The following is a 27,403-nucleotide window of genomic DNA, read 5'->3' on the forward strand; positions in this document are numbered from 1 at the left end:
GGGAGTCTTTCCAAAGACCCGCAAGGTGGCCAGTCTGGAGTCTCTCCCACACCCCGCTAGGCTTTAACTCCTGATCACTCAAATCCAGCCGACCTCTTCCGTGGCTCACCGGGCTCGTCATCTCTCGGCGGTGAACCTCCCGGCCGAGCGAGGGCGCTGTCTGGACTAGGAGCGCGCCTTGGCGAATGCACGCCCCACCCCCATATTCAGGAAGTGACGCAACGCTTGAGCCCGGCGGCTAAAGTCCTGTCACTCAGAATGGCGGAAATCCCGCCCACCCCCGACAACGGAAGTCCGGTCCGCCGCGTCTCCAGGTTTCCTCGTGCGTTCCCCTGCCGGCATGGCGCACTACAACTTCAAGAAGATTACGGTGGTGCCGTCTGCCAAGGTAGGGGTGACAGAGGTCGTTCGTGCTTATCTCCCTTTTCCCTGACAAGTCGCCAAGGAGGGTCCAGCCCTGTATCCGCGCGAGTAGGAGAGGGAGGACACGGTAGACCCACTCGGCTCCCGGCCGGGTTCCACTTGCTAGGCTTGTCTTCGGGATCCTCAGAGATCAGGCCCAGGCTCGGAATCCAAATCCCTCTCCTCGTATCCGTGGGTCTTCCAAACCTAGAGTCCCTCCAAGACCCCAGGACTCCTCCTGAGCCTGTGATTCTTGTATGGCCTGCCGATGTGACAAATTGTCTGGGTGGTGGCCGCATTGAGGAGCAGGCAGGAAGCCTGAGGTGCTCAGTGGTGAGCGTCGATTCTGAGTTCAACGGAGCATCTCCTTCTTTAAGTAAAACTTCATTCATTACCATCACAGTCTAAAAATTTGTGGGTAGTTGTCATTTGTCGTTGGACCTGGGAAATGCAGTTGGTTTTAAGCATGCCAGGGTAAATGTAGCCAGGCCAAATTTGTGAAACGTAGCAAGATACATCCCCTAAAGTGTCGAGTATTAGCTAGGCTAAAGAACCTACGGGGATACACTCGTTTCTTTGGCAAGCCCTGGACATTGAATTGCAGGATAAATTCAGAGAAGGAACTGCTGTCACAATCGTTAAATTTACAGCAGTGTGGGTATTTTCAGTATCCCTTTTTCTGAATGAGAGTGTTTTGAAAACTTCTGTAAAGAGCTAGTATTTTCTAGTGGGCATGGTGGTGCATACCTTTAATCCCAGCACTAGGGAGGTAGAGGCAGGTAGATCTAGGGAAACCTTGTCTCAAAAAAAAAAAAATATTTTTCATTAGTGACATACAGAGTTCTTTTCCTTACATGTCTCTGTTATTTCTCCTTTCCTCTTTCTGATAACCATTCTGGTACTTTTCTCACTAGTTTGTAATATTTGGAAAAAAACTGTATTTAGGAATCACATCTTGTGTTTTAGACCTCAAGATTGTCCCAAATACCTCTCAAGTGCATATTGAAGGAATTTGTACACTTTTTGTCTCACTTGAAATAGAGTTCATTGGATCAAATGAACTTTGTTAATATAATTGACTAAGTGAAGAATTTTTTTTTAACATGTTAGTACAGCATGTCTCTGTTGCCCTGACTGAGGTCTGTTTCTAGAAAGCAAATGAATTTGTGTATTTGTAGAACATGAGTGATGGTAATGCTTTGGTGGTTGGAAATAAAAATTCAATCTGAAGAGTATGGGATACTTTTGTAAAAGTATGTGGTAGGTACTGTCTGTATAGATATGCATAAGAAAATAATATGCTTAAGCATCATTTTCTTTCTTTTTTTTCTTTCTTTTTTTTTTTGTTTTTCAAGACAGGGTTTCTCTGTGTAGCTTTGCTTCTTTCCTGGATCTTGCTCTGTAGACCAGGCTGGCCTCGAACTCATAGAGATCTGCCTGCCTCTGCCTCCCGAGTGCTGAGATTAAAGGCGTGCACCACCACCACCCGGCCAAGAATCATTTTCTAAAGGAATAAATAAGTACATTTATACACACAGTATGATAGAGAAATGTGTGACATATTACAATTGGCCCTCTGTGTTTGTGAGTTCCAAATCCACATTCAAACAACTGCAGATCAAAAACACTATTTTAAAGTTGCATCTGTATTTAATGTACACAAACTTCGTTCTTCCTTCCTTTCTTTTTTTCTTTCTCTCTCTCCCTCTCTCCTCCCCCCTGCAGATTTTTAAAAACATTTCCTACGTATAGTTACAGCTGTTTAAAATATATGACAGATGTATGTGGATTCTTCCACACAAGATCTGTGCCATTTTCTACATTGAACTCAATATCTGTTTTGTTGGAGACGGGGGAGGATCCCTGAATACAAACTCCCCATAAGTACCAAAGATTTAGGACAGTGTAAGAATATAGTGATAAATGAGCCAGTCTGGGGAAGCTTTTCAGTAGGCGTCTTTTGAACCGTCTCCTTAAAGATGTGAGGACCATGGAAAGGAGCAGAGTAGAGGAGGGGCAGTTATCCATGTTCTTCATAATCCTTGACAGACTGTATTGTGATTGCCTGTTTGCTTGTGGGTTTTTTCCTATCACTAGACCCTGGTTTTTTGTTCACGATTTTATCTTCAGCGTTGTATCCATTTTATCCTTTATTATAGGAAATAATCAATGTTGTTGAATTAATGGAAGTGATCAAGGGAAAGTAAAATAGCTTTATATGGTATATGAGTGACTGGGGAGACAGAGCATAAAAAAGCAGGGTCTCCTCCTACCCCTACTGAGGAATAAATACAAAAATCTCAACTCCTCAAATAATTTCCTTATATACATAGGACATTTTAGATGATGGGTTTTAATTTTTTCATTTTATAGCCCCTTGAAATTAAAGCTACAAAGTCCTTGAAATTGAAAGACTTGCTCTTTTTGGGGGAGAATTTTTCTGATTTATTTTTGAGTTCGTAGGAATTTGAAAATTAAAATAGCATTTTAAAAAAGCACGGGGTAAAATATATCTTACAATCATTTAACAAGTACCCCCCCCCCCATTTTTTTTAATTTTTTTTGGTTTTTCGAGACAGGGTTTCTCTGTGTAGCTTTGCGCCTTTCCTGGGACTCACTTGGTAGCCCAGGCTGGCCTCGAACTCACAGAGATCCGCCTGGCTCTGCCTCCCGAGTGCTGGAATTAAAGGCGTGCGCCACCACCGCCCGTTCCCCCCCCCCATTTTTATTAGAGTGGCAACAGGGGCGGGGCCTCTTCCATCAGTTGAGAGTATTCACAGGATTTTCAGTCATTCCAAGTGAGGGTCCTGGGGGTGGCTGGGCATGTCAAGTGTTTCCATTTTTTGGAACAGTTGCTGGGTAGTTGTAAGGTGTGGCCTGGTTAATCACGGTGGCATACTTGGTGTAGGGGCTGAGTGAGGGTGTAATTAAAGTAAGGCTTCTGACACCAGTGGACACCACCAGCACTGGCCCTTTCACTCAGGCATGCTTGAGGAATGTGGAGAGAGTCTCCCAGCCATCTTGCTCTTGATGGTAGCTAGCAAGTTTTCTTTTTTGTCTTTTTTTTTTTTTCCCCCCGGAGCTGAGGACCAAACCCACGGCCTTGTGCTTGCTAGGCAAGCGTTCTACCACTGAGCTAAATCCCCAACCCCGCAAGTTTTCTTAAAGGCCAGAAACTATAAAGATGAGTTAGGAAAGTAAATTTTGTAGCTTACACATGTAGTACTGGATTAGTGGTTTAAGACAGTTATAAACAAATGGATAGAAAGCACATATTTGAATTGTATCTCATTTTCTTTAATCATAGGACTTTATTGACCTGACATTATCCAAGACTCAACGAAAGACTCCAACAGTTATTCATAAACATTATCAAATTCATCGAATTCGACATTTTTATATGAGAAAAGTCAAATATACTCAACAGAATTACCATGACAGACTGTCACAGATTTTGACAGATTTCCCCAAATTGGATGTAAGTGATATATATGGTTATATAAATGTAAGCCTTTAGAGAATCAATGTTTAGCCAGTTTGATATATTCTTTTGTCAGGGGAGAAATGAAATAATTAATTTGTCAGTTACTCAGCATTCAATGACAAAGCTAGTTTTGGAATTGAGGGTTTTTTTTTTTTTTTCCAAATCTTCAGTGTTCTTCCCAAAGCTGTCTTCCCAGGCTTTGTTTGTAGTGAGTGTCTGGGCTTGCCAGTGCCAATGTTAGCTTAGATGAAAGCTGTTGGTTGCATATTCTGAAGCCCAGGATTCTTGGGTGGCCTGTGGCTTGTCCAAACTTCACCCTTCCCTGTTCTGAGGCCTCCTTTTCCTCTGGGTTCATCAGAGTCAGTGGCCAAAAGTACCAAAGTTTATGAGCTTGGTACTTCATGGACGATGGTTGGTTCAACACTGACCGTTTCCTTTGCTGACAAGGGATAGCACAGAGAGCTTTAAACAAAGCTGAACCCACTTCTCTGCAGTTGACTGCTGTCATTTGTTTATTCGGCTTCAGAAATGGAAGAGCAGACACCGTTCATTTCTTGGGAAAGGTCAAGTACTAGAAAGAACCTGAGGGTTAGAAAAAAAGAGTGAAATGATCTAAACTGACTTGATATTAGGCAACACTCGATTTTAGTAAACAGTGCATTTTAAAGTAGTTAAGTTTTTGTGGTTCTTTTTACATTATCTTATTTTTTATACGTGAGAGATGGGAGAAATCATATGCTTGCCTGTTCTACTATTTCTGCCTAGTAACAATCTCACCTGCTACTCTGAAATTGTTCTCAGGTGGATACAGTTTTCAGAATTGTAAGTCATTGAACATATTATATGGCAAGCACAGTTCCAAGCACTAGGGATAGAGCAGTAGTAAAGGCTCTATCCTCAGCCAAGCTTGGTGTCGCAGATAGAGGATCTTGAGTTCTTCACCAGCCTGGGATGCATAATGTGACTGTCAAAAACAAACATAAAACACAGAGTAAAGCATAAATATAAAAATACATAGCTTGTCATGTCAAAGAAAGAAAGCTGAGTTAGGAAATAAGGTGTCTGCAGGGAAACTGAGAGAATTGAAGAGAGTGCATCCTGTAGGCATAGGGACCATCAGGCAAGAAGAGAGAATTGGTAGTTGGGAAGTTATTAGTGAACTTGAGCTCATAAAATTCTGGTGAAGCATGTTCAAGTGGAAAGAAAAGGTGAAATAGCTCCCTCCCTGCCAGCATTAACTAAGTTCCTTAGGTGTGTGTGAGTGTGTGTTGTTCTAAGTAGTTCTGACACTGCCATAGGATGGAGGTTGGGGTGACTACAAGTGATTGCTATAGCTCTGTCCCTGGGGAGCGCTTCTGTTTCCTTAGAGGAGTAATTTGACAGGGTTACTGGCAAGGAGAGGGACTGAGGATCACAGCTGCAGGGTAGAGGAAAGGGAGATAATTCTCTACTGTTTGTTGCATAAGGCTAAGAAACTACTGCACCACGGTGACATTGTATATATTTCACTTTTTCATTATAGGATATCCATCCATTTTATGCTGACTTGATGAATATTCTCTATGACAAGGATCATTACAAGTTGGCTCTAGGTCAAATAAATATTGCCAAAAATTTGGTGGACAAGTAAGGTATTTTCTTACTATAGTATCTTATAAGTTATTATAAAAAATACAAAAAAACCTTAGATATTTTCTCTTTTTCTAAGTGTTGCTAAAGATTATGTGCGGCTTATGAAATATGGTGATTCTCTGTACCGCTGCAAGCAGCTGAAGCGTGCTGCCCTTGGGCGAATGTGTACTATTATCAAGAGACAGAGGCAGAGTTTGGAGTATTTGGAACAAGGTACTTGTTATATATAAGCAGAAATGGGTTTTACAATGTTCTTCTGTTTGGGACTTATTCTTAACTTTTTTTTTTCATTTTAATTTTTTTGGAGCTTTGGGAAATGCATATTTTTAGTATTTAGTAAGTAAAACGTACACCTAAAAACACTATTTAATAGGATAATTTCTGAGTTAGAGCTGGAAGTTGGACCTTGCGCTACACCCCTAGCCCTACAATCATTTTGATTGGCATTTTTCTTCTTCCCTGAAATGATTCATCAAGATTCTTTGAAAGTGTTTCCTACAGATCTGTGAGAGTCTCAGGATAGCCTAGTGGGCGCCATGCTAGAGCTGTGCTGGTGTTGCAGGTGAGGTAACTAAGTGGAACTAGTTCATGTCACAGCATGCATGCTTCAGAATACACTGTAGCCAAATGTCAGTAATCATCTTTCCCAAGCATGGTTCTTGGTCTCACTTCAGCTTAGAACAACCAAAATGCAGATTGGTACGTTAAACACCTGATTCTTAGTGTAGCCATATTTGGAAATACTCTTGTGTATACTTGTATATGCTGTTAGTTTCTACAGTTATTCCTTACCCCCCTCATTTTCTCCATCATTTTTGCAAGTAGAAAAGTGTAATCCCAGCTACTCAGGAGGCTCAGGTAGGAGTGCAAATTCAAGGCCTGCCCGAGCTAGAGTGAATGCACAGCCTGCCTAAGTGAGACTTGGCCTCAAAATAAAGAGTAGGGTTGGGGGTGTAGCTCAGTGATACAGCTCTTCCCTAGCATGCTAAGGCTCTAGGTTCAACCACCAGTGTGCTCCTGTCACCCTAAAAAAAAGCTAGGGTGAAGAATTTGTACCATCTTAGTTTATTAAAGTAACCAGGAGCCTGGAGTATGACTAAGTAGAAAGTAAAATTTCAAGCCAATCTTAAATTCTTAATTTTTCATTTAAACTCTTTGTAGTACGTCAACATTTATCCCGCTTGCCAACCATTGACCCAAATACAAGGACTCTGCTTTTGTGTGGGTATCCAAATGTTGGGAAATCCAGCTTCATCAATAAGGTAGGTGTGTTTTTTTATTATAAAGCAGCTATCTGATTAAACTTAGGTCAAAGTACTATTGCATTCCCTTTGTTGGATTTAGGATGGGCTTGGGAATCTTCTATCTAGTCATTAGTAAAGATTGCCCTTGTCTTCACTAGGTCCTGACATGGAAGCACATCCAAGTTCCTTTCAGGAGGTTTAACTCATTGTAGGAACCTAGATGTATGTAGTGATTGCCGGGTCTGTTCATTTTGATTCTTGTGTGCCCTGTTAACTGATGGAGAGGTTTTCCTGATAGTGTTGTATCAGCTCGTTCTGGGAATGCCCTTATGCCTGGTGACACTCACTGAGCTAGAGTTTCCCAGTCTAAAGCTACATAGGTGATTTGTTACCTTGGTGATTGTGTCAGCCTTCATGTGAACTGTGTGTCCATTGTAATAGATTTTCTGATCCCTCTCTTATTTTTTTCTTTCTGAGACAGTCATGTTATGTAGCCCAGGCTGACCTTGAACCCACTATCTTGCCTCTGTCTCCAGAGTGCAGGGATTATTAGGTATGGGCTCCATGCCTGGGCTGTGTCTCTCTGTATCTGAGAAGAATTTTTAAGCTCTGGTGTGACATTTAAGTAAAAGTAATTTGCTGCTTCTGGACATACTAGGACTCACCTAATTCCAGAACATTTTTGCCTTAAACTTTGTGCATGTGTTCATGTGTGAGTTTGTGTGTGTGATGGCCAGAGAACAACTTGCAGGAGTTGGTTCTCTCTTTTTGCTATATAGGTCCTGGAAATTGAACTCAGGTCATCAGGCTTGGTGTCAGGCACCTTTACCTACTGAGCCACCTTGCTGGCCCAGTAGGTTTTATTTTTGCCCACAAGTTGCCCTGACTTGGTAGTAAACAATGTTCTTGGGGGTTCTAATTGAAGTTTCAAATGCTTGTTGGCTTGTTCTAAATTTGCTGTGATTGTTTTTGGTCTGGGGGATGATACAGTGGCCTCTGGCCACATGCAGCATTTTGAATTGTGGTTTAAACTAATTCAGCAAGATGAAAATTTATGTTCCTGAGTGACATGAGCTGCATATTGAACCTTGGAGAATAGAGAGTGGCTGGTAGGACCCTGGTGTAAGGGAAGAGCCAGGCATTTGCCAAAGCAGATAATATCTGTCTTGTGCAGTTTACTCATGTACAGTCCTTGGGATTTTATTTTCTACTTAAAAGGGATGAGTGCGTGCGTGCGTGCATGCGTGTTGAACCCAGGGCCTCACATGTACAAGACAGTGCTCTCCCTCTAGCTGCTATCCTCTAGCCTTTTAATTTTGAGATAATCTTTCCAAGTTGTCCAGACTGACTTTGAGCCTATTATCTTCCTGCATCAATAGCCTATGTAGCTGTGACTTGAGCAGTGTTGTGTTTGGCTAAAATTAGTCTTGATAAAGTGTGGGTGCCATGCTTAGATTGTTTGGGGGAAATTGTGGTATGGAACTCTGGTAACTGAAAGTATCATTTTTTTTCTTCTTCAAGGTAACAAGAGCAGACGTGGATGTTCAGCCCTATGCATTTACCACCAAATCTCTGTTTGTTGGGCACATGGACTATAAGTATCTGCGCTGGCAGGTAAGTTTTATCTGCAAAGAGAACAAACATCCTGGGTTTTGGTTTAATAGAATTTGATAATTTCTAAAGAGCTGTAGCATATCTCCTCCCGTAGTGCACCTAGTATACAGCCAGTGGTAAGCAGTGTCCTCTAGGGACAATTCTTAGGTGGGGGATGGTTTCTCTGGTCTCACCAAGAACTTGAGATCTCTCCATCATGATAAAGAGAACTGGCCCGAGGTTTGGAGAAGCATAATAACAGATCACATTTATGTAACTGAGAGAAAGCTGACAGTATGGATTTCTGCATTACTTCTGCAGGGATGATTTCATTTCTTTAATGATGCCTCCAATGAATAAAATACTCTGTGTTATTTTAATCTCTCACTAGAAGTGGCATATACTATTGAAAAGCATGGAACAGTCTAGTTTACAACCAAATCTTAATTTTATAAATGATGAAGAAGCCAAGTCTTGGGAGTTGGAAGAGTTGGTCATTTATTCCAGTTTTCCTGGGTTTTGATGGCTGTGTGAAAAGAGGGCTCATTTCTCCCAAGGCCAGCATCTCTTTAATGGGCTCTACAGGTTTCTTTAGATCCCTGTATCTGTCCTTTTGAGACGGGGTCTCATTCTAGCCAGACTGGCCTCACTGTATAGGTCATTCTAGCCTTAAACTCATGTCAGTCCTGTTTCCACTTCCTTGGTGCTAGGATTACAGCTGTGAGATTATGTGTAGATTACACCATACGAGACTCCTGGATTTGGTTTTGGTTTTGGTTTTATAAAGAATCATGTACTTTTTCCTCCTTTCTTTGTTTATTTTATCGTGGGCAGTTTCTGATCTCATATTTTATTTACTAGTTTTGCTAGAATTGGTTTGGATGTAAGAGAATGGCTCTGGGATCAGACGAGACATTTTTGAATGAGGGTACTTTGGGTAATGAAGCCTGGTTGTTAGGTTGTAGATACCCCAGGGATTTTGGACCATCCTTTGGAGGATCGGAACACCATTGAAATGCAGGCTATCACAGCCCTGGCCCACCTTCGAGCTGCAGTTCTGTATGTGATGGATTTGTCCGAGCAGTGTGGACATGGGTTGAAGGAGCAATTAGAACTCTTCCAGAATATCAGACCTCTGTTTATCAACAAGGTAAGTGTGGTAACTAATACTTTAATTTACACACCAGTGCCTACTTACTCCTAGGTAATGGGTTCTAAGACCACTGTGAACACCTGAAACCATGGATGGTACTGAATGTTCTGTGTTACTTGACCACAAACAGTACTGTGACAGTTGATGTGATAACTGACATAAACCAAGTGGCTGGTTTCCTGGTAGCATACACAGTGAATAAGCCAGACAAAAGGATGATTTGTGTTCTGGGTGGAATGCAGCACTAAAACAAAAGGTTTCATTGCACTGCTCAGGATGGTCACAATTTAAATTTATAAATTGTTTATTTATAGAACTTTCCACTTTGTATTTTCCAGCAGCAGTTGATCTCAGCCTGGGTAACTGAAAAGCAAAGGCGTGAGCAAGGACTGGGGACTACGTTATTGTGTAGTGTGAGAGTAATAATTTCTTTTCTTCTTTGCTAGCCTCTTATTGTTGTAGCAAACAAATGTGATGTGAAGAGAATAGCTGAGCTTTCTGAAGAAGATCAGGTAAATCACTTGGGTATATTAAATATATATACTTTTTAAAAAACCAGTTTTGAATCCTCAGATGTTCACTTAGAAGGAATTTTAGTGCTTCTAGACCAGTTTTTTATTCTAGAAACTACGATGGCCCTTAGTGTTTAGTGGCAGGACAGTAAACCTGAAAAACAGTTTCCTGATTCCTTCCTTGTCTTCAGTCTGTGGAAACACTGAACCATTAGGAAATGTGGTTGCCTAGGAAAGGACTGCTTTTAAGTTGGTATCCAAGAGGAAGCCAGGTGCCTTGATGTGTTCTTTTATCTTTCCCAGGCCTTAGGGTATCAGGTGATCTAGGGAAGCATTTCCCAGAAGTTTCTCTTTAGAAATGGTGTGACTATGGCTTACTTTATTATGTAAAGGAGTCTGTGATTAAGTTGAACAAGTGAGTGAAAGAGGACAAGAATCTGTAAGCTCTCAGAAGAATGTCTGCCAACATTATCCACGAGGCAGGCAGTGTTGGTAGGCATAATTTTTTAAATAATTTAACCCTTTTAGTAGATAGTTTTCAGGTAAATGCTCTGAGAGACTTGTACTCTTGCAGTGTTCTCACTGTGGTCCCTGACTAGAAGCTCTCTTGATGTTTACCTGGTAGCTTGTCAAAAATTAATATTCTTGGGCACACAGATCCCTGGTCTAAACCCCTGGGGTATGGCAGCAGTATGAGTTTGCACAGGTGACTGGTACACGCTGGCTTTCTGAAAACCAATACACTAGAATGGAAAATGCTATCTGGCTATATCTTTTGTAATATTAGGGTATTTTATAGATACTAAGGACTCTTCTATTGGGGTATTTTATATATAGTAAGGTCTCTTCTATTGGGATATTTTATAGATGGTAAGGAGTCTTCTATTGGGGTATTTTATAGATGATAAGGACTCTTCTATTGGATTATTTTATAGATAATAACGACTCTTCTATTGGGGTATTTTATAGATAGTAAGGATTGGCTTGTCTTAAATTATCTACTTAGGGCAGAACACAGCATATTTGGTTTTGTTTGGCGATTTATTTATTTAAAGACAAATCAGGATGGCCTTGTTCCTCTTGATCCTCCCGTCTGTACATCCCAAACGGTAAGATTAGCTGTCAAGACCATGCATTCTTTAAGTTACTAGTTATCTGCCCCTGATGTCAGAATCAGTTTGTCTTAGAAAAACAAACAACCCTTATATCTTTTAAGTAATTTTAATTTGTCAGTCTAAAAGGCACTGAAGAGTGGAGAAGGAGAGTGGGTAGCACAAGGAAGACTTGAGAAGTGAAACAAACTGGTCAGGTGCTCAGGCTTTGGGGTCAGCCTCACATCTAGCTTCGTTACTCACTAGCAGTGCAGTAGGAGTGAGTCACCCTTCTGAGGCCCAGTTGTCTGGATAATTGATTACTTGCCAGCTGTCTAATAGAAAACGGACATCACCTTAGGTCATTTTTCTGGTCCCTGGCTTATGTTCTAGTAAAGGTAATGCCTACATCTTCAGTTGTTGGTACTACATGAATTAGGAAATAGATGGTGTTTTAAAAAATCTACAGCTTGCTTAACACTTCTATTGTAGAGCTTGTCCTTGTACTTATCAGTCCTTTTCACATAGTGGTGACAATTGACAGTTATCACATGCACAGAGAGGCTCAGTGACTACATTATGCACCGGGTCATTTGTTGCTAAATGACAGAATTTGTGCTCAGACCCTGGCTTTGTCTGAAACCATGCTTCAGTCCCTTGATAACAGAGGTTGACCTTGTTCATGGGAAGCTTTAATGTCTGTTGGGAGTTGATCCCCTGCCTCTAAACTAGGGAGGTGTTTGTAGTTGTAAACATGGCATTTGTTGGAGGACATACCAAGTCACTTTTTTAGAGTTTTAGTGATTCATAAAATGATAGATTAGTAAACAATTTTTATATTTCATAAAGAGTTCTCTTGGGCTCATTTGGCGGAAACTTTAAAATAAGAAACAGCATTGAAAACATCTTTTGAAAAAGTTTTTCTTTTCTGCATATAGAGATATACATCAATTCTCCAGATGGAGGCTGGGACAGAAGCCACCTTGTATTATATATTGTGTTCCAGGCCAGCCTTGGCTATAAATCAAGCCCCTGCTTTTTGAAAAACAGATCAACAAAATTTGGTCTTTCTCTTTCTTGCATTTTTTTTTTCTCTGAAAATTTACATCTTGGGGCTAGGGATGTAGGTCAGTGGCAGCTTACAGCTGAGTTCAGTCTCTAGTACTGGGAGTGAGATGGGAGGGGAGAGCTTATAGAATGTTCTGTAGGGTTTCAGCTTTGTGTGACTCTGATCCGATTTGATCCTGTAGGAGTTTGCTTATTTTCAATTGTAGAAATATTATTGGAAAAATTAACTTACAGCTGTTGGTTCTTTAGGGGTTAAAAACAAATCATGGCTGTTGAACAAATAACGTTTGCAACTTCCATTTGCAAAACAGTACAGTTTGTTCTCTGGGAAACTGGAAAACAACAATGCATGTTTCTTTTTTAATTCCTAGAAAATATTTATGGACTTGCAGGCTGAAGGATTCCCTGTCATTGAGACCAGCACCCTGACTGAGGAAGGTGTCATTCAGGTTAAAACAGAGGTTAGTGCTTCCTTAACTCAGATGGCAGTGTTTTTGTTTTAGACAAATCAGTGTGGTGGGCAACACTTTTTATTTTTTTATTTTTTTATTTTATTTTATTTTTTTTTTAGGAATTACTGACATTTCCTTGAATAGGATTAGTTGTTGAAATTGCTAGAAATCTCTGGGGGAACATTTGATTTTTGTGAGGAAGAAGGGGGTAAGGACACTGAGCTGCTTCAGCATTCAGTCTTGGGTTGGCCCTCAGCCCAGAAAGAGGTGGCATAGTTACCTGCTGAAGTCGGTATGGAAGAAGTTCCATACCCAGTTGTCAACCTGTCAATGAATGGGGCACTTGATTCTCCCTTGTTATGCGTGAAGGGGGCCTGGTATAGAATGGTTTTGTGACTGCCGTCGTTTTGTACTTTCTCAGGCTTGTGATAGGCTTTTGGCTCATCGAGTAGAAACGAAAATGAAAGGAAACAAAGTGAATGAGGTTCTGAACAGATTGCATTTAGCTGTGCCAAACAAGAGAGATGATAAGGTAAGGTGGCCCTTTGCAGGAGCCTTTGAGGTCCAGTGACTGTGTTGCTGTGCTTGGTCAGTGGGTGCTTGCCACATGTCCTGGTGTTGCAGCTTGTTAAACATGGATACAAATGGACTTCACATAGTGGTGTCAGTTTTTCCATTCATGGTAGTCACATATGCATGAGAGAAAGACCAAACTAAAGAAGAGCTCTGTGCACCCTGCTTCTTCCTGTCAGGCTGTTGCTAGGAGCCATTTTGTTTGTCCTTTAGAAGTGGCTTGGATGTAACTCCCCTCCCACACACACACACCCCTTTTTTAAATTTAGCCAATGGAAGTATTTTTTTTTTACATTTTTATTTTATTGGCATTATAAGCAGCCTGCATCTTTATCCATGTGTTACTATACATAAATCTGTATTTTGGGATATAAGTTTCCAAAGTTTTTCTTTTTTTTTTTTTAATCTTTGTCACTTTTTTTTTATAGTTTTATTTTTCTATTGTGTGTATGAATGTCTTTCCTGCTTTGTAAGTATGTACTTTTTGTGTCCTGGTGTCTGTGGAGGCCGAAAGAGGGCATTGGATGCCCTGGAACTGGAGTTAGATACAGTGGTGAGCTGCCACATGAGTGCTGGGAACTGAACTCAGGTCTGCAGGAGCAACAAGTGCTCTTAACTGCTGAACCATCTCTCCAGTCCCTCTTTTTTTTTTTTTTTTAAACATCTCAAAAAAGCTACACCTTGCTGGGGGCAGTGGTGCACGCCTTTAATCCCAGCACTTGGGAGGCAGAGCCAGGCAGATCTCTGAGTTCAAGGCCAACCTGGTCTACAGAGCGAGCTCCAGGAAAGGTGCAAAGCTACACAGAAAAACCCTGTCTCGAAAAACCAAAAAAAAAAAGCTACACCTTACATAAAATACTTTCATAGTTGTTAGGTTTTGAGTTGTATAGAGAACAGGCTATGTTCATTCCTAAAATACTTTAAAATACCATTTTCCTCTGTATTTTCATGGTTTTGTTTTTGCTTTGATTTCTCTTCTGGATAGAAGGTTTGTGTATGCTGAATTTATTTTGTTCTGAGGGAGGTGTGGTTTACCACTTGTGGGCCTGGTTTCATGGGGTAGTCATTGGTCTCAACTAATCAGTGAATTTAATGCCATTGGATTCTAAACATACTTGGATTTATGATTGTTTCATGTTCATTGATTGATCTACTGTTCTCTTGTCTTTCTTACATACTTTTCTGAATACTTTGAATTTTTGCTTAATAGACTGTAGCTAGAGTTTTCCTGCCTGGCCCACAGTCAGGACAAATCTCTCTCACCTGCTAGTCCCACAGCCGCTCAGACCCGCCCGACCAAGTAAACACAGAGACTTATATTGGTTACAAACTGTATGGCCGTGGCAGGCTTCTTGCTAACTGTTCTTACAGCTTAAATTAATCCATTTCTATAAATCTATACCTTGCCACGTAGCTCGTGGCTTACCGGCATCTTCACATGCTGTTTGTCATCGTGGTGGCTGGCAGTGTCTCTCTGACTCAGCCTTCCACTTTCCAGCGTTATTCTCCTCCTTGTCCCGCCTACACTTCCTCCTGCCTGACTACTGGCCAATCAGTGTTTTATTTACCAACGAATCAGAGCAACACATTTGCCATACAGAACATCCCACAGCAATAGATTGTGGAATCAGTTTTGAGGGTTGTCTCATCTCCTTTCAGACCCACTCTGTCCCTGAAACTCACTCCCTAGAACGCACTTTGTTTCCATTGGTTTGAGTGGTTTTTTGTTTCCCCGTAGACTGCCTTTGTTTTTAGTTTTTGGTTTCTTTTACGTTCCTCTCGTATTCTGGAAGGCATTTCACATACATTCAATAATGTGTTCTTAGGAGAGACCCCCTTTCATCCCAGAAGGAGTGGTGGCCCGCAGGAAAAGAATGGAGATTGCAGAGCCCAGGAAGAAGAGGGTAGGTTACTATACCTCTTTGTCTGGGTTTCTTGTGGAGTGTGGCAAAGACTTGCCTGTGCAGCAGAAAAGGCAGCATTAGGGGTTGGGAATGTAGCAGGCCTAAGGGCTTTAGTCACATGAAGGAGGCAGTAGACTCAACTGAGCGTGCTCAGAGTTTGGCCCTGTAAGGTTCATGGACAGAGTGGGGAGTCCTTAACATACTCTTTAATCTCATAAAGCTCTTCAGTTGTATCACTGTGAACAGAGTGCATGAGACACGTAAACCACCAGGTGGGCAAAAGCAGCCCTCCTGTTCATCGTAGATACAGAAAGGGTCAGGGGCTGTTTATTGGCAAGGAGGTAGCAAAGCATTTGGGGACGTAATAATAAACTTTTGGGGGGTTTTTTTTGCAGGAACGAGATCTTGAGCTGGAAATGGGAGATGATTATATTTTGGACCTTCAGAGTAAGTAAGGCACTTTGAAATGTCAGTTGTATGAAAAGTGTTTCAGGAAAAAAAAAGTTTGGGGAGTGAAAGTCTTCTAGTGAATTTGTTGGTTTATAAGTTTTTAATTTTTTGAAGATTAAAAGTTACAGATATACAGAGCTGTGTAAAATATTTTCTGTTTCATATGATGGGATTATTTTTGTAGTATTTGAAGATTGGACATACAGATGTTGGTCAGTGTTGATCTTGTTAGTAATAACTTAGGCAGTGTTGGACACAGCTGTTCTGTTTACCTTTGTAAAGTGGTTTTACTTGACATCTAGAATAATCATTTTGGTTGCACAGTACTTGAAGAAACTAGAAACTACCATAAACACAACTTTTTTTTTTTCCAACCTTAGAATACTGGGACTTAATGAATTCATCCGAGAAATATGATAAGATACCAGAGATCTGGGAAGGCCATAATGTTGCTGATTACATCGATCCTGCTATCATGAAGGTCTGCATCACATTTTAATTACTCTCCCCCAACAACTTCAACTCTTTCCCCTTCGTTCTCTTCTTGGCCTATGCCCTAGGCATCTTCCACCCTGTTCTATGATTACTTGGAGCCCTCACCCCTCCATTTAGATGACTCTGTTCTTCCTTTGCCCTGTGTAGTCCTAGTGATGCCCGGGCCTTTCTCACTGACCTGTAATGGGCTGTGTCATTTTGGCTTGTATTGGTACTATACTGTGGAGATCTGTCACTGGCTCAGTCTTCTTTCTGTAACTGTTGTAGACATTTTCTGAGTATTCTCAGACCTCCTCCTGCTAGTCCAGCAAGTGACATTGCTTTCCCAAGAAAATTGGGATGTGAACTCTGATTTCCAGATTCTGTGTCTCACTGACCCCTTTATGTTTAGATCCTTCTGAAAGAGGGGTTTCATGTCAGTGGGTCCTGCCCTTTCTTAGATACATTCTCCCTAGAGAGCTGTCCCGTCCTTGGTACTTATCCCTTACTTGCTTTTTCACTGCATGTCAATGTTTACACATTCATCTCATCATTGATTGATTGATTGAGTGAGTGAGTGAGTGAGTGAGTGAGAGTGTCTGTCTGTGTGTGTGTGTGTATGTGTGTGTGTGTGTGTGTGTGCGCGTGCGCGCGCACTGCTGGGGATCAACCCAGGGTCTTGTGCTTGTTAGGCCAGGGCTTTGCCACATAGCTACATCCTCAAACCCATATATGTATTTAAAACTTCATTTTGTCTTATTTTGTAAATAGTGTGGCTGTGTTCAGGATGTTATTTGAGAGGATTAATGGGAGTTTGTACAAATTTCTTTCATGAGTCTGCTGGGAACCTTGGGGAATGAGGGAAAGGGTCCCTGTATTTGTATCTTTAAAGATGAAACAGAATTGGCAGAGAATAGGGCATGCAGTGTTCATGCTCTCTGTGGCCTTCATATGTCCCTGTTCCTGTGAGATTAGCTGTGCACAAGTGGGGCCCAGTTGTGACTTGATCATGACACACGGTTGTCATATTTTTAGAGACTTAAGGAAACATGATTCCTATAGATATGTTGCTACACTTACTTCCTTGCAAGTTTTTCTTTGTTAATTTTATGATCTTTTTAAAGAAATTGGAAGAGTTAGAAAAGGAAGAAGAGCTCAGAACGGCTGCTGGGGAGTATGACAGCGACTCTGAAAGTGAAGACGAGGAAATGATGGAAATCCGACAGCTGGCCAAACAGATTAGAGAAAAGAAGAAGTTGAAAATTCTACAGTCCAAGGAAAAGAACACACAGGGACCCAGGATGCCCCGAACTGCTAAGAAGGTTAGTCTTAAGCATTGCAGAGGCAGGCCTGAGCTCTCATGCTGGATCCTGTGTGAACCACCACTAGAGACAGGCTTCCACTACTTGGGGATGTCAGGTGGCACACTTTGAGGGACTGAAGTATACTGATTTACAAGATTCTTTGCTTTGAGCTGCTATATTCTGACTGTTGCGTCTTTTCTCTATGAATTGCAACTCCAGGTCAGTCCCTGTTACAAACTGAGTCATTGATGCAGTTATGCAAGTTTAAACTTGTTGAAGTTACAAGATGTTAGTTAATTTACCCCCTATAGGTTTTCTCTGTGTAGCCTTGATTGTCCTGGAACTTGATTTGTAGACCGGACTGCCTTTGAACTCACAGAGATCTGCCTGCCTCTGCCTCTCGAGTGGTGGGATTAAAGGCATAATTTTAAAGTAGGGTCTCATGTTGTCCAGGCTAGCCTTAAACTTGCTATGTAGCCAAGGAACTCCTGACTTATGCTCCATAAGTGCCAGGATTATAGTTGTGTGCCACCATGCCCAGTGCCAACATTTTTATATTATTTAAGTTCTCTATTGATTAAGATTCCTAAATCCATAAGGCAGTTTATCAGTCCCTGTTACTGGTGAGGATAGGGAAAACCACTCTGTAGGTGTGAATGGATCAGAAGACATCAAGATTCTTCCCACTTCTTGGCTTCATATTGGGATGTCATTGTCTCTTACTTATGCTTTTGTCTGGATGACAGTCCCATATCACTTGACTACCCCTGTGGCTATAGCCTCCCTAAAAGTTCAGATAAGGGAGTGGCAGATTCCCAAAAGAGACAAGGTTCTGGGAAGCTAAACTATAATTGGGGGTGAGGGGAAGAAGGAATGGAATTTGGCACTGTTGGTGCCACAATGGTCATTCCTGGTTTTGAAAATGCTGTTTTCATGTGATTGCGTGGCTGCTAATAGTTGCAGACGTGTTTGTTTTTCTCCTGGTAGTCCTCAGTGGTCTCTGAGGAGAGACTGTGATCACTGAACTTTAGTTCTCTGTCCTATCCTATCTCTATCCTATGCAGCCATTCTCTTACTCCCAGGGTCCTAACGGCCTTGCCATGGCCTCTGCATAGCAAGTGCACTGTTAGTTTTCATGAGATTTAACTGAACTGTTCAGAAACAAATGTCATCCCATTTGGAAAAAGGCATTTTTACAGTGTGTATAGATGATTGTAAAAGGTATCCTTGAAAGATCCAGGGCAAGAGCAAACTCAGGTTTTCTCCCGGTATGCCGACAGTGTGGATCCTTTATTTGATCCAGAGTGTGAGTGAGTGGGAGAAATCTCCATTGTCAAGCAATTTCAGTCCTGTAGCAGACACTGCTGGATGTTCCCCAGTTTAATTCACTTCTCACACCATCTACCTGGAGGTAACATCAAAGCTGAGAAGCTAAGAGTTTCTCTCCACGAGAGTAGCCCCACTTAAAACATCAGTCATAAGTCAGGGCCTCCAGAGGTTGGCTTTCCAGCTAGAGTGTGATTCCTGTGACCCTCTCTTTGAGTTTGATTTATTTACTAGAGTACTTCACAAAATGGGGAAACACACAACCTTTGATGATTGCATTTGCCAGTTCAGTATAAAGTATATTTAAAAAGATGATGAAGGTCAAGAGGTGGCACTCTGAAGGAACCGTCACACTTCCAGGAGCTGGGGATGCTGCCCTCCTAGCACATGGTTCAGTTCTTTCCAACTTTCCTGTAAGAGTGGAAGTCATCGGTATCCCTCCAAACTCTGTTCCTTTAGTTTGTTATTAAAACTTGATTGCATAAGCACACATGGGATGTGCTATAGAGATGTGCTAGCAGACTGCACCTGTCTGTTTAGCCTCTTCTGGCCTTGCTGTGCTGTTTCCCTGCTCCTCTGAAACAGTCTGAAGAATATACTGCCACAAGGTAGACAATGCTGGCCAGCTCCCAGACAGGCAGGGGAAAGTTAGAGTTCATTCTTCAGTTGTGTCACCTGCTTTGAGAAAAGAAGTATTCTAGCATATGTAGTATCTTACACATAATGAATGGTGTGATACTGTAGCATATAGACTTACATATAGACCTAATTGTTAGAGCCTACTATTCCTTGGAAAGAAAGGGGAACATATGAAAGAGGAGCAGAAGATGACAGAAACAGAGAGAGAAAGAGAGATGGACTGACTGACTGTATGGCCTGAAGCACCATAATTAACAAAGACTCCTTTACCTCAGGCAGCTCTTGGAACCAAGGACTAAAGGCCAAATGTGGTAGTCCTTTCTGTTCTAGTCCTGAGGAAATGATAAAGTTTATGAGCATTAGGATCCAGGAACTGTGAACAGAACAGGTGTCTACCTACCTTCTTATCTGTCTGTATCACAGTATTATCTGTGTATTTTTCCCCTTTTTCTTTCAAAATTAAATATTACCAGGCATTTTATTTATAATAAGTTATCTTCCCCCCTCCCTGACCCCCCACTTCAGGTTCAACGGGCAGACTTGGAGAATGAGATGCGTAGTCTTGGCGTTGACATGGATGATAAAGATAATGTAAGTCTGTGGAGGGGCAGCAAGGTTTCAGATATGGTTTGTGTGCTTTTGTTTTGAGACATTGTCTTGCTATGTAGCCCAACCTAGCTTCAAACTTAGTATTTCCTCATCTCTAGTTCTCCAATGCTGGTAGTCAGGCATGTGCTACAAATACCCTGCATACAGTCAGGGTTGCTTAACGATGTCGATATGTTCTCAGAAATCTGTCGCTAGGTGATTTTGTTATGCTTAACGATGTCGATATATTCTCAGAAATCTGTCACTAGGTGATTTTGTTATGTGACTATCATAGTATGCACATAATGTACATAAACTTAGACTATTTGGGGTGAGGGGAAGGGAGGGAGGGAGTTAAAAACCTTGACATACATGATATGAATTGTGAACCAAAAGTATTGTTATTATCATACATGATTGGTGTTAACCAGTAGAGAACATTAACACACAGACAATCCCTGCTCATCCTCAGGTGGAAGGTGCAAGAGCCACGGCTCAAAAGCACCATCTGATTTACCAACAGCATGGGTACTGAGCTGGACATTCCTGAAACCTCCCCAGGAGGGACAATAGCAGTGTGGCGATGCCTTTGACCCTTAACCCTCTGCTTCAAACCAGACCTCGTGCCAGTAAATCTCGATAGACATTCCAGATTCTTTGCCTTGCGTGATAATGGTTCTTAAGACCTTATGTCATAATGGTTCTTAAGACCTTACTGTCTTCTCTTCTTGCTGAAGGAGTAATTTTGGTTGTTACTGAATTTGCTGTTTGTGCGTTTCAGGCCCACTATGCAGTCCAGGCGAGAAGATCTCGGAGTGTCACTAGGAAAAGGAAACGAGAAGAGTCTGTTCCACCCTCTTCTATAGCCCGGAGTCGGAGTTGCTCTCGAACTCCACGTGATGTTTCTGGTCTTCGGGATGTTAAGGTTAGTTTCTTTGATATAGGACAGAAGAAAATAAGAACCTTCAGGGTGTTTACTGTACAAAGCCTCCAGCAAACACCAGCAGTTGTCTGGAGACTCAGGGTTGTGGGTAAGAGCTTAGCTGTTCGTCCCATCCTCTGGATGTCCTATGTTGGAGTCCTGTGGAGAGGAACTTGGGCCAGGAGCAGATGGATCCTCTGGGTCCATTCTGAAACCCTTACTCTGGAGCATGGACAGAAATGTGATCTGATAAAGTATGCATAGGCTGAGCTTAGGTCCCGGTGGTTTGGAAACTACTAGGATGTGGCCCTGAGGAAGAGGCCTCCATTTCCCCTGTGAGGAAGAGGTGGCCCCTGAGGAAGAGGCCTCCGTTTGCCTGTGAGGAAGTAGTCCAGGGGAAACTTGGTTCATTACCAGATAATCTTGTGTATCTTTACAATATTAGAACTTTTCCCCTCAAGGTGGTAGCCTGGATCAGTATGTTATTATTTGTAACATCTTTTGCAAAGGTACAATAGGTGTTTAAATTTTCACTGAAATTTCTTTTTGAAGAAAACTTTATTTTCAATGAAAAACAATTTTATTTTAAATTTTAGCATTTTGAAAATTCAAATATAAGATAAAACCTATGTAAACTGGTAGACTGCTTACTCAGTGAAAGGCTGAATTTTTCTTTTTCACATGTCCTCTCCATCTGGAAGTCTAGGAAGTGTTAGTTAGTGTGTTTCCCATGTTGGCCGGGAGCTTGCTATGTAGTTCAGACTCACAGTTCTTCCCCAGCTTCTCTTCAGCAGGGATTACAAGTGTGCACTACTGAACCACAGGTTTTAATACTGGCATTGACAGTTAGGAGTCAAATGTGGCGGTGGGTACTCTGCTGAGTTTCAGTGTGTTACTCTGAACATTTGAGCAGATACTCTGCAATCTAACTCTAAAAGGCCCTCAGTATGTTTAGATAGTCATTGAGTTCTGCAAATAGTATGGTGGTCTGAGAGAAAACAATGACTGAGACTCAACAGGGTCGTTATAGTTTGTATCTTCACTCTTAAAAATGTTTCTCAGGTAATTACAATGCAGGATAGAAATGTGGTTTTCATTAATGTGTGTTCTCCTGTATAGATGGTGAAGAAAGCCAAGACTATGATGAAGAAAGCCCAGAAGAAGATGAATCGCTTGGGGAAGAAAGGGGAAGCAGATAGGCATGTGTTTGATATGAAGCCCAAGCACCTACTCTCTGGGAAGAGGAAAGCTGGTAAAAAGGACAGAAGATAGTGTCCTCTTGAGTTGGAGTGCTTTGGCTGGACTCTTGATGTTTATTTCTGGGTATGGTATGGTGTGCTTTATACAGTTTGGAATCACCATCTATTAACTGAAAAGAGAAACAATGAAATGACTTAACGATACTTGTTGCTTTGCTGAAAACTGGTAAACCTGATTAGGTGTGCGGTGTCCTTGTCACTGCACAATACAAATGTCTAAGTACAGAGCATGCTGGTCCCACCCCCCACCCCCCCATCCACCCCAGACAGGGTTTCTCTGTATAGCTTTGGAGCCTGTCCTGGAACTTGCTTTGTAGACCAGGCTTGCCTCGAACTCGCAGAGATCCACCTGCCTCTGCCTCCCGAGTGCTGGGATTAAAGGTGTGCACCACCACCGAGAACATTCTGTTCTTAATGATGTGATTGTTTCATATCTGCAGGACTCAAAGATTTATCGGTAGCCGGGTGGTGGTGGTGTGTGCCTTTAATCCCAGCCCTTGGGAGGCAGGGGCAGGTGGATCTATGAGTTCGAGGACAGCCAGCTCTAATAGAAACCCTGTCTCAAAACCACCACTACCACCACCCTCCCCCCTCCCCCAGAAAAGAAAGGTAAACATTTATTGGTATAAGTGGGCTCCTTTTGGTAAAGAAAAAAAACTTTGCTTTGTCATCCAAAGTAACTATTTTTTGTGAAGAAAGCATCCCCATTGGGATTTGTAGGCAGAAGACTACCAGCCTTTCTGAGGGCCTGACTCTCTTAAATGATTTTCTAGACCTTCAGTACAATGTATCATTGTAACTTTAACCATTTTATCCAAAATAAACCTCCAGTAAAAATGTAGTTTTGATTACTTAAATATTGTTGTTTGGTTTAATTATAAGTTGCTATGATGGCCAAAGAAAAAGACACACAGGGCTTTGCCTCTTTGTTCTTAGAGCAAAAATACTTTCCAGAGAAATAAATGCCAGGGTTATTGCAATAATTAAATGACATCTTCCATGAACTATTGCTGAATTAAGGAACAATTCCACTTACAAAAAAAACAAATGAAAGTAGACAAATAGGACTACATCAAAATTCTTTTGCATCAAAGGGAGACTAGAGTGAAAGAAAAGATTTTCAAGTGGCATGTAATCAGGGATATGAGTGATACATAGTTTGTAAAATTCACTGATGACCAACTCAAATATTGGCAAGTGTCTGGATATATGTTTTTAATTTTCAAGAAAATTGTATAAGCTACACATAATGGCACATGCCTTTAATCCCAGCACCTGGGAGGCAGAGGCACACAGATCTATGATGAGTGGGAGGCTAGCCTGGTCTACAGAGTGGGTTCTGGACAGCCAAAGGAGGTACATAGTGAGACTGTCTTCGGGGAGGGGAAGGCGGGAATTATCTAATACAACTACAGATAGCAAAGCGTTTGAGGGGTAATGAAATAGAAATTCTTCATTATGCTAGTAATGAAATCAGTGAGCTGAATTGTTCCTTTCCAAATTTTCTGATGACTGACTCTTAATACAATTTGCATAATAAAGATTATGAGTTTTAGTTATTGTTGATAAGTATCCACAATAACATTTTACTAGACAGATTTACTACTTGAGCTATACTAAGGGACATTAAACTGTTTGATTTTTATTGTTACTTTATACGTGCAAGATGGGTGTTTTGTGCTGGGGGTCAGCACTGGCTGAAGTAAAAATACGACAGGAAGTAACTGATGATGCTCATCAGCTCCGCATAGAGTCCCTGTGAAATTTGTGAACCCAGTGAAAACTAACAAAGTTCTTTGTTTTCAATATGTAATCCTCATACATCATTATGCCTGTAAGCACCAGGTACAGAGGTCACCTGCAGAGCATTGGACATAGGAGAAGTGAACAGGGACTCCAGAGGGAGAGTGATGCCACCAGGGGGAGTTTCAAATCCCTAGGGTCCAAGGGGGCTTTGCTATGTTCAGCGTGGGATCTGAGGGAAAAAAATCTACATACACTGTGTTCTTATATCTGTTAACTTTATTCCTCTAAGACAAAATTCTGTCAATTCAGCTATAACTCCACCAGGCATTCAAGGCAGGAACAACTCTAGACATACCAAGCTCTATATCCATCTACTTTATTTCTCTAGGATGAAATCCTCTCTCCATAACTGCAGTTCCGTCCAGCTCCCCAGCTCATAGTCCTGCTAACGACTAATGTCTATGCTTTCAGCCTCATCTTCGTCCTCAGTACCCTCATTCTCCAGTACCCTCTTTCTCCATCTCTGCTACTCTCTACTCCTGGCACTCAGAAAACTGTACTTGAGATCTGCTTACCCTTTGTGGAACCTCTGTCGTCTTCTCTCTCGCCATGCTGTTCTGTCTTTGTCTACAGAAAGTGCCTGCCTTTTCTTTTCCTGGGCACGTGGTTCCCTGCCTCCTCAGGAATGTTGTTTTACCTCTCACCTTGATATGTAAAAGCATCTTTTGTTCTCAGTAAAAATGCTCTGGAGAACCACTAGGCCTCCATTAGCACAGGAAACAAAGCTATGCCTCTCCCGTCAGCTTGTCTCCTAAACTCAGCAGGGCAGTTAGTAACTTAGTAGGTTCAGCAGGTCTGGGGAGCTGAACTGTTTACCAATTGGTCTGGGCACACAAGGATTTCATAGCAGAAGACAGCTGAAATATTAAAGGCTGGGTAACACCAAATATTCATAATAAATGGCTTTGCCTTTTGACAGACCCTTGGCTGGTCAAAGTTCAGCTTTAATACAAAGCTGAATCTCTATATTTTGCAGCTTGCAAGAGGGGAGGTTTAGGAGAAAAGTGGCATTTTCCATAGATGACAGTTGAAAATGTTTAAGAGCTAGAGATAGAGCAAAAAAGGAAGCAATTAGGTAAAACTAGGAGCTTGAATTGTAGGTTAGTACAAGCAATGAAAGGGTATTAGAACTCAGTTTCTGTAATGCATGCCATTCTAACCACAGGTTAGTGATGAACCCTACTTTTTTGGATATTTTAAAATTTTATGTGTTTGAGTTAATTTGCTTTTGTCTGTGTATATACCACATTGTGTATGCCAGCTACCTGCAGATGTCACAAGAGTGTGTAAGAGCCTCTGGAACTGAAGTTATAGATAGTTGTGAGTCATCATGTCGATGCTGGGAGTGGAACCCCTGTTCTCTGCAAGAGCAGAAGTGTTCTTAACTGTTGAGTCATCTCTCAACCCTAATCCCTGCTTTGAGCATTACTTTTCCATACGCCTTACAGTCCATGTATCTTGTCAGGCTCAATAAATGGAGACACATCCTCTAAAGAAGGCCACCAAGAGAGCAGGAAGCCTTCTAGGATGGTTCTGAACCATGGGGTGATCTTCTCTTCTCCACGGGCTCCCCTGTCCAATAGCTCCTGCACGTCCTCCTGGCTCATGTAGCGGTAGCTTCTCACTTCCCTGGTATCTGGGTTCAGCATGAGGTCTTTCCTCACCAACAGAAGATAGCCAATCTCGTGGTCTCCCCAGATGCCATCAGAAGGACTCTTGTGGTATATTCGATTCATAAAAATTATGTCCTTTATGGAAATCTATGTCAAAGTTGATACAGTATTAATTCACTAGAGATAGAGAAAATGAGAATTTAGATAGAAAACAGTTCATTCCTTTTCACAGAGTGCCACACAAGCATTTGAGCTTTAAGTAGATAGGTAGACCATATCAAAGGGGCACAATTCCTGGCCATGGTGTTTTAATTTTTCATTTACAATGAAGACCACATGTATACAGGACGTGAGGCTAAACACAGATCTGTGAATTAGGACATACAGCAGTGTGAAAGATTTCTTTTGAAAATGGAAATGAGTGCAGTGATTTGTTTCACAGCCTGCCCTGTGGACCAGACTTGAGGCACTTCCACAGGAAAACTATTTCCTATACAAGGCAGAAGCCATGTTAGCCCAGCAGCCACCCCTAAGTGCGAACATTTTGATGGATGAAATTGACAGTACTGTCATGTGACACCGAAACTATCAAACAGATAGATCCCTGAGCACATGAAAAGCTTCATGGAGCCCCATATTGGAGTGAGTGAGTACCTGCTCCTGGGGGATGCCCAGCTCAGCCTGCAGACGTCTCAGGGCTGCCCTCCTCACCCCCAGAGCATCTTTCTCTTCCAGCTCGTCCGGCATGTATAAAGGGTGACTAGAACAGGAGTCTGTAAAATGTCCTGGGGGAAAATGTACAACATGCTTCTTTATTGAGAATGCACTTTTACTAAATAGGGGGCAGTTTCCTTCCTGGCCATGTTTAGTATATAAAGTAGATCCAACTCTGACTTATCAGTTCTACTAGACAGATATTAGAATATAAAATACCACAATTCGATCCAGTTGCAAAATGCTTGTAATTTAATGTCTTGTATTTTCATTTGGAGTGGGACTGATGAGCTCAGAGAGGGATGGAGGAGGGAAAGAGACTATCTGATATTATTAGTCATTTCTCTCAGTCTCCCAAACCCTAAGTTGGAATCTGGTGCTCCTGGATTTCACCTGGGTGGCTCACCGGGAAACGTGTACTTGGCATCCGCTCTCTGCTGGACCAAGAGCTGGTTTTTTGTGTTGAAGAGGACGACACTGAAGCCTCGGTGTAGCAGGCCTGCAAATTGTGCATGAGTTAGGGCCACACTTTAGTCAACATGGAGCCTGCATAAGCATTCCCTTCCCTTGTTTTTCATTCTCATCCAGCTCAGGATGGTGGCACCGAGAGTAGTTGGTGCTCATGACTGGGATAGAATCTATACCAGTTGCTTAGCATTTGGTGATATTCAGTATTCATTTACCCACAGTAATACTGCAAGTAAGTACTGCAGTTTTCCTCCACTTATAAAAACTAAAGGGCCAAGAAGTAAAGTAAGCCATGCTAGCTAGCACAATTCTAAGTCTTAGACGCTACTGTGCTTCTAAACCTATGGTCTGGAAACAATTGTAGTTACTTTTGCCACCCTGTGCAGGAGTATGGATGACCCAGTGGCAAAGAGTGACTGCTTATGTTCTGGACGTTGTGACACATGAGGCACTGAGAATGCTCACAATGAAGTGCCTCCCCTACTCCCTTTCCTGGAGTCTAGGTACCACTGTATAGACAGGCCAGGAACCTTGAATTCACAGAGATACACTTGCCTCTGCCTCTGTGCTGGGATTAAAGGTGTTCACAACCACACCCAGCTTGGCTGCAATTCCTGACTCTCCCAGCCCATTTCAAGGCAGCAATCCCAGTCTGTATTACCCAACCCACTGAAGCAGTGGCACACTTTGGACACTTGCCTCCCCACTGCCTGGTTCAGAGAGTGATGGCAT

At 41.8% G+C, this 27,403-nt stretch overlaps 2 protein-coding genes across 2 annotated transcripts in view; one reads left to right on the forward strand and one right to left on the reverse strand.

Annotated features, from left to right (window-relative positions):
- Nucleotides 1–256: 256 nt before the first annotated feature.
- On the forward strand, nucleotides 257–23,123 carry Gtpbp4 (GTP binding protein 4). Its single transcript, XM_059263429.1, has 17 exons — nucleotides 257–388; nucleotides 3,710–3,880; nucleotides 5,409–5,512; nucleotides 5,595–5,731; nucleotides 6,680–6,780; nucleotides 8,284–8,376; nucleotides 9,314–9,505; nucleotides 9,955–10,020; nucleotides 12,551–12,640; nucleotides 13,053–13,163; nucleotides 15,031–15,108; nucleotides 15,504–15,555; nucleotides 15,939–16,039; nucleotides 17,157–17,354; nucleotides 19,827–19,892; nucleotides 20,671–20,814; nucleotides 21,931–23,123. Exons 1-17 carry the CDS (start codon nucleotides 341–343, stop codon nucleotides 22,081–22,083), a joined length of 1,905 nt encoding a protein of 634 aa, XP_059119412.1. The 5' UTR covers nucleotides 257–340; the 3' UTR covers nucleotides 22,084–23,123.
- A 1,684-nt stretch (nucleotides 23,124–24,807) lies between these two features.
- LOC131911044 (isopentenyl-diphosphate delta-isomerase 2-like) overlaps nucleotides 24,808–27,403 on the reverse strand; it is a 6,652-nt gene continuing 4,056 nt past the window's right edge. The window contains exons 2-4 of the mRNA XM_059263017.1: nucleotides 26,610–26,702; nucleotides 26,144–26,274; nucleotides 24,808–25,636 (exon numbers count right to left, since the gene is read on the reverse strand). Coding sequence (XP_059119000.1) covers nucleotides 25,319–25,636; nucleotides 26,144–26,274; nucleotides 26,610–26,702 — 542 coding nt within the window. The 3' untranslated portion in view covers nucleotides 24,808–25,318. The remainder of the gene's footprint in view (nucleotides 25,637–26,143; nucleotides 26,275–26,609; nucleotides 26,703–27,403) is intronic.

The sequence above is a fragment of the Peromyscus eremicus genome, chromosome 5, assembly GCF_949786415.1.
Source record: "Peromyscus eremicus chromosome 5, PerEre_H2_v1, whole genome shotgun sequence".
Taxonomy (NCBI): domain Eukaryota; kingdom Metazoa; phylum Chordata; class Mammalia; order Rodentia; family Cricetidae; genus Peromyscus; species Peromyscus eremicus.

Coding starts and splice junctions, on each gene's coding strand:
- Gtpbp4 (XM_059263429.1), top strand. CDS start 341: ATGGCGCACTACAACTTCAAGAAGATTACGGTGGTGCCGTCTGCCAAG. Junction 5,513..5,594: donor GCCAAAAATTTGGTGGACAA/GTAAGGTATTTT, acceptor TCTTTTTCTAAG/TGTTGCTAAAGATTATGTGC. Junction 16,040..17,156: donor TCGATCCTGCTATCATGAAG/GTCTGCATCACA, acceptor ATCTTTTTAAAG/AAATTGGAAGAGTTAGAAAA.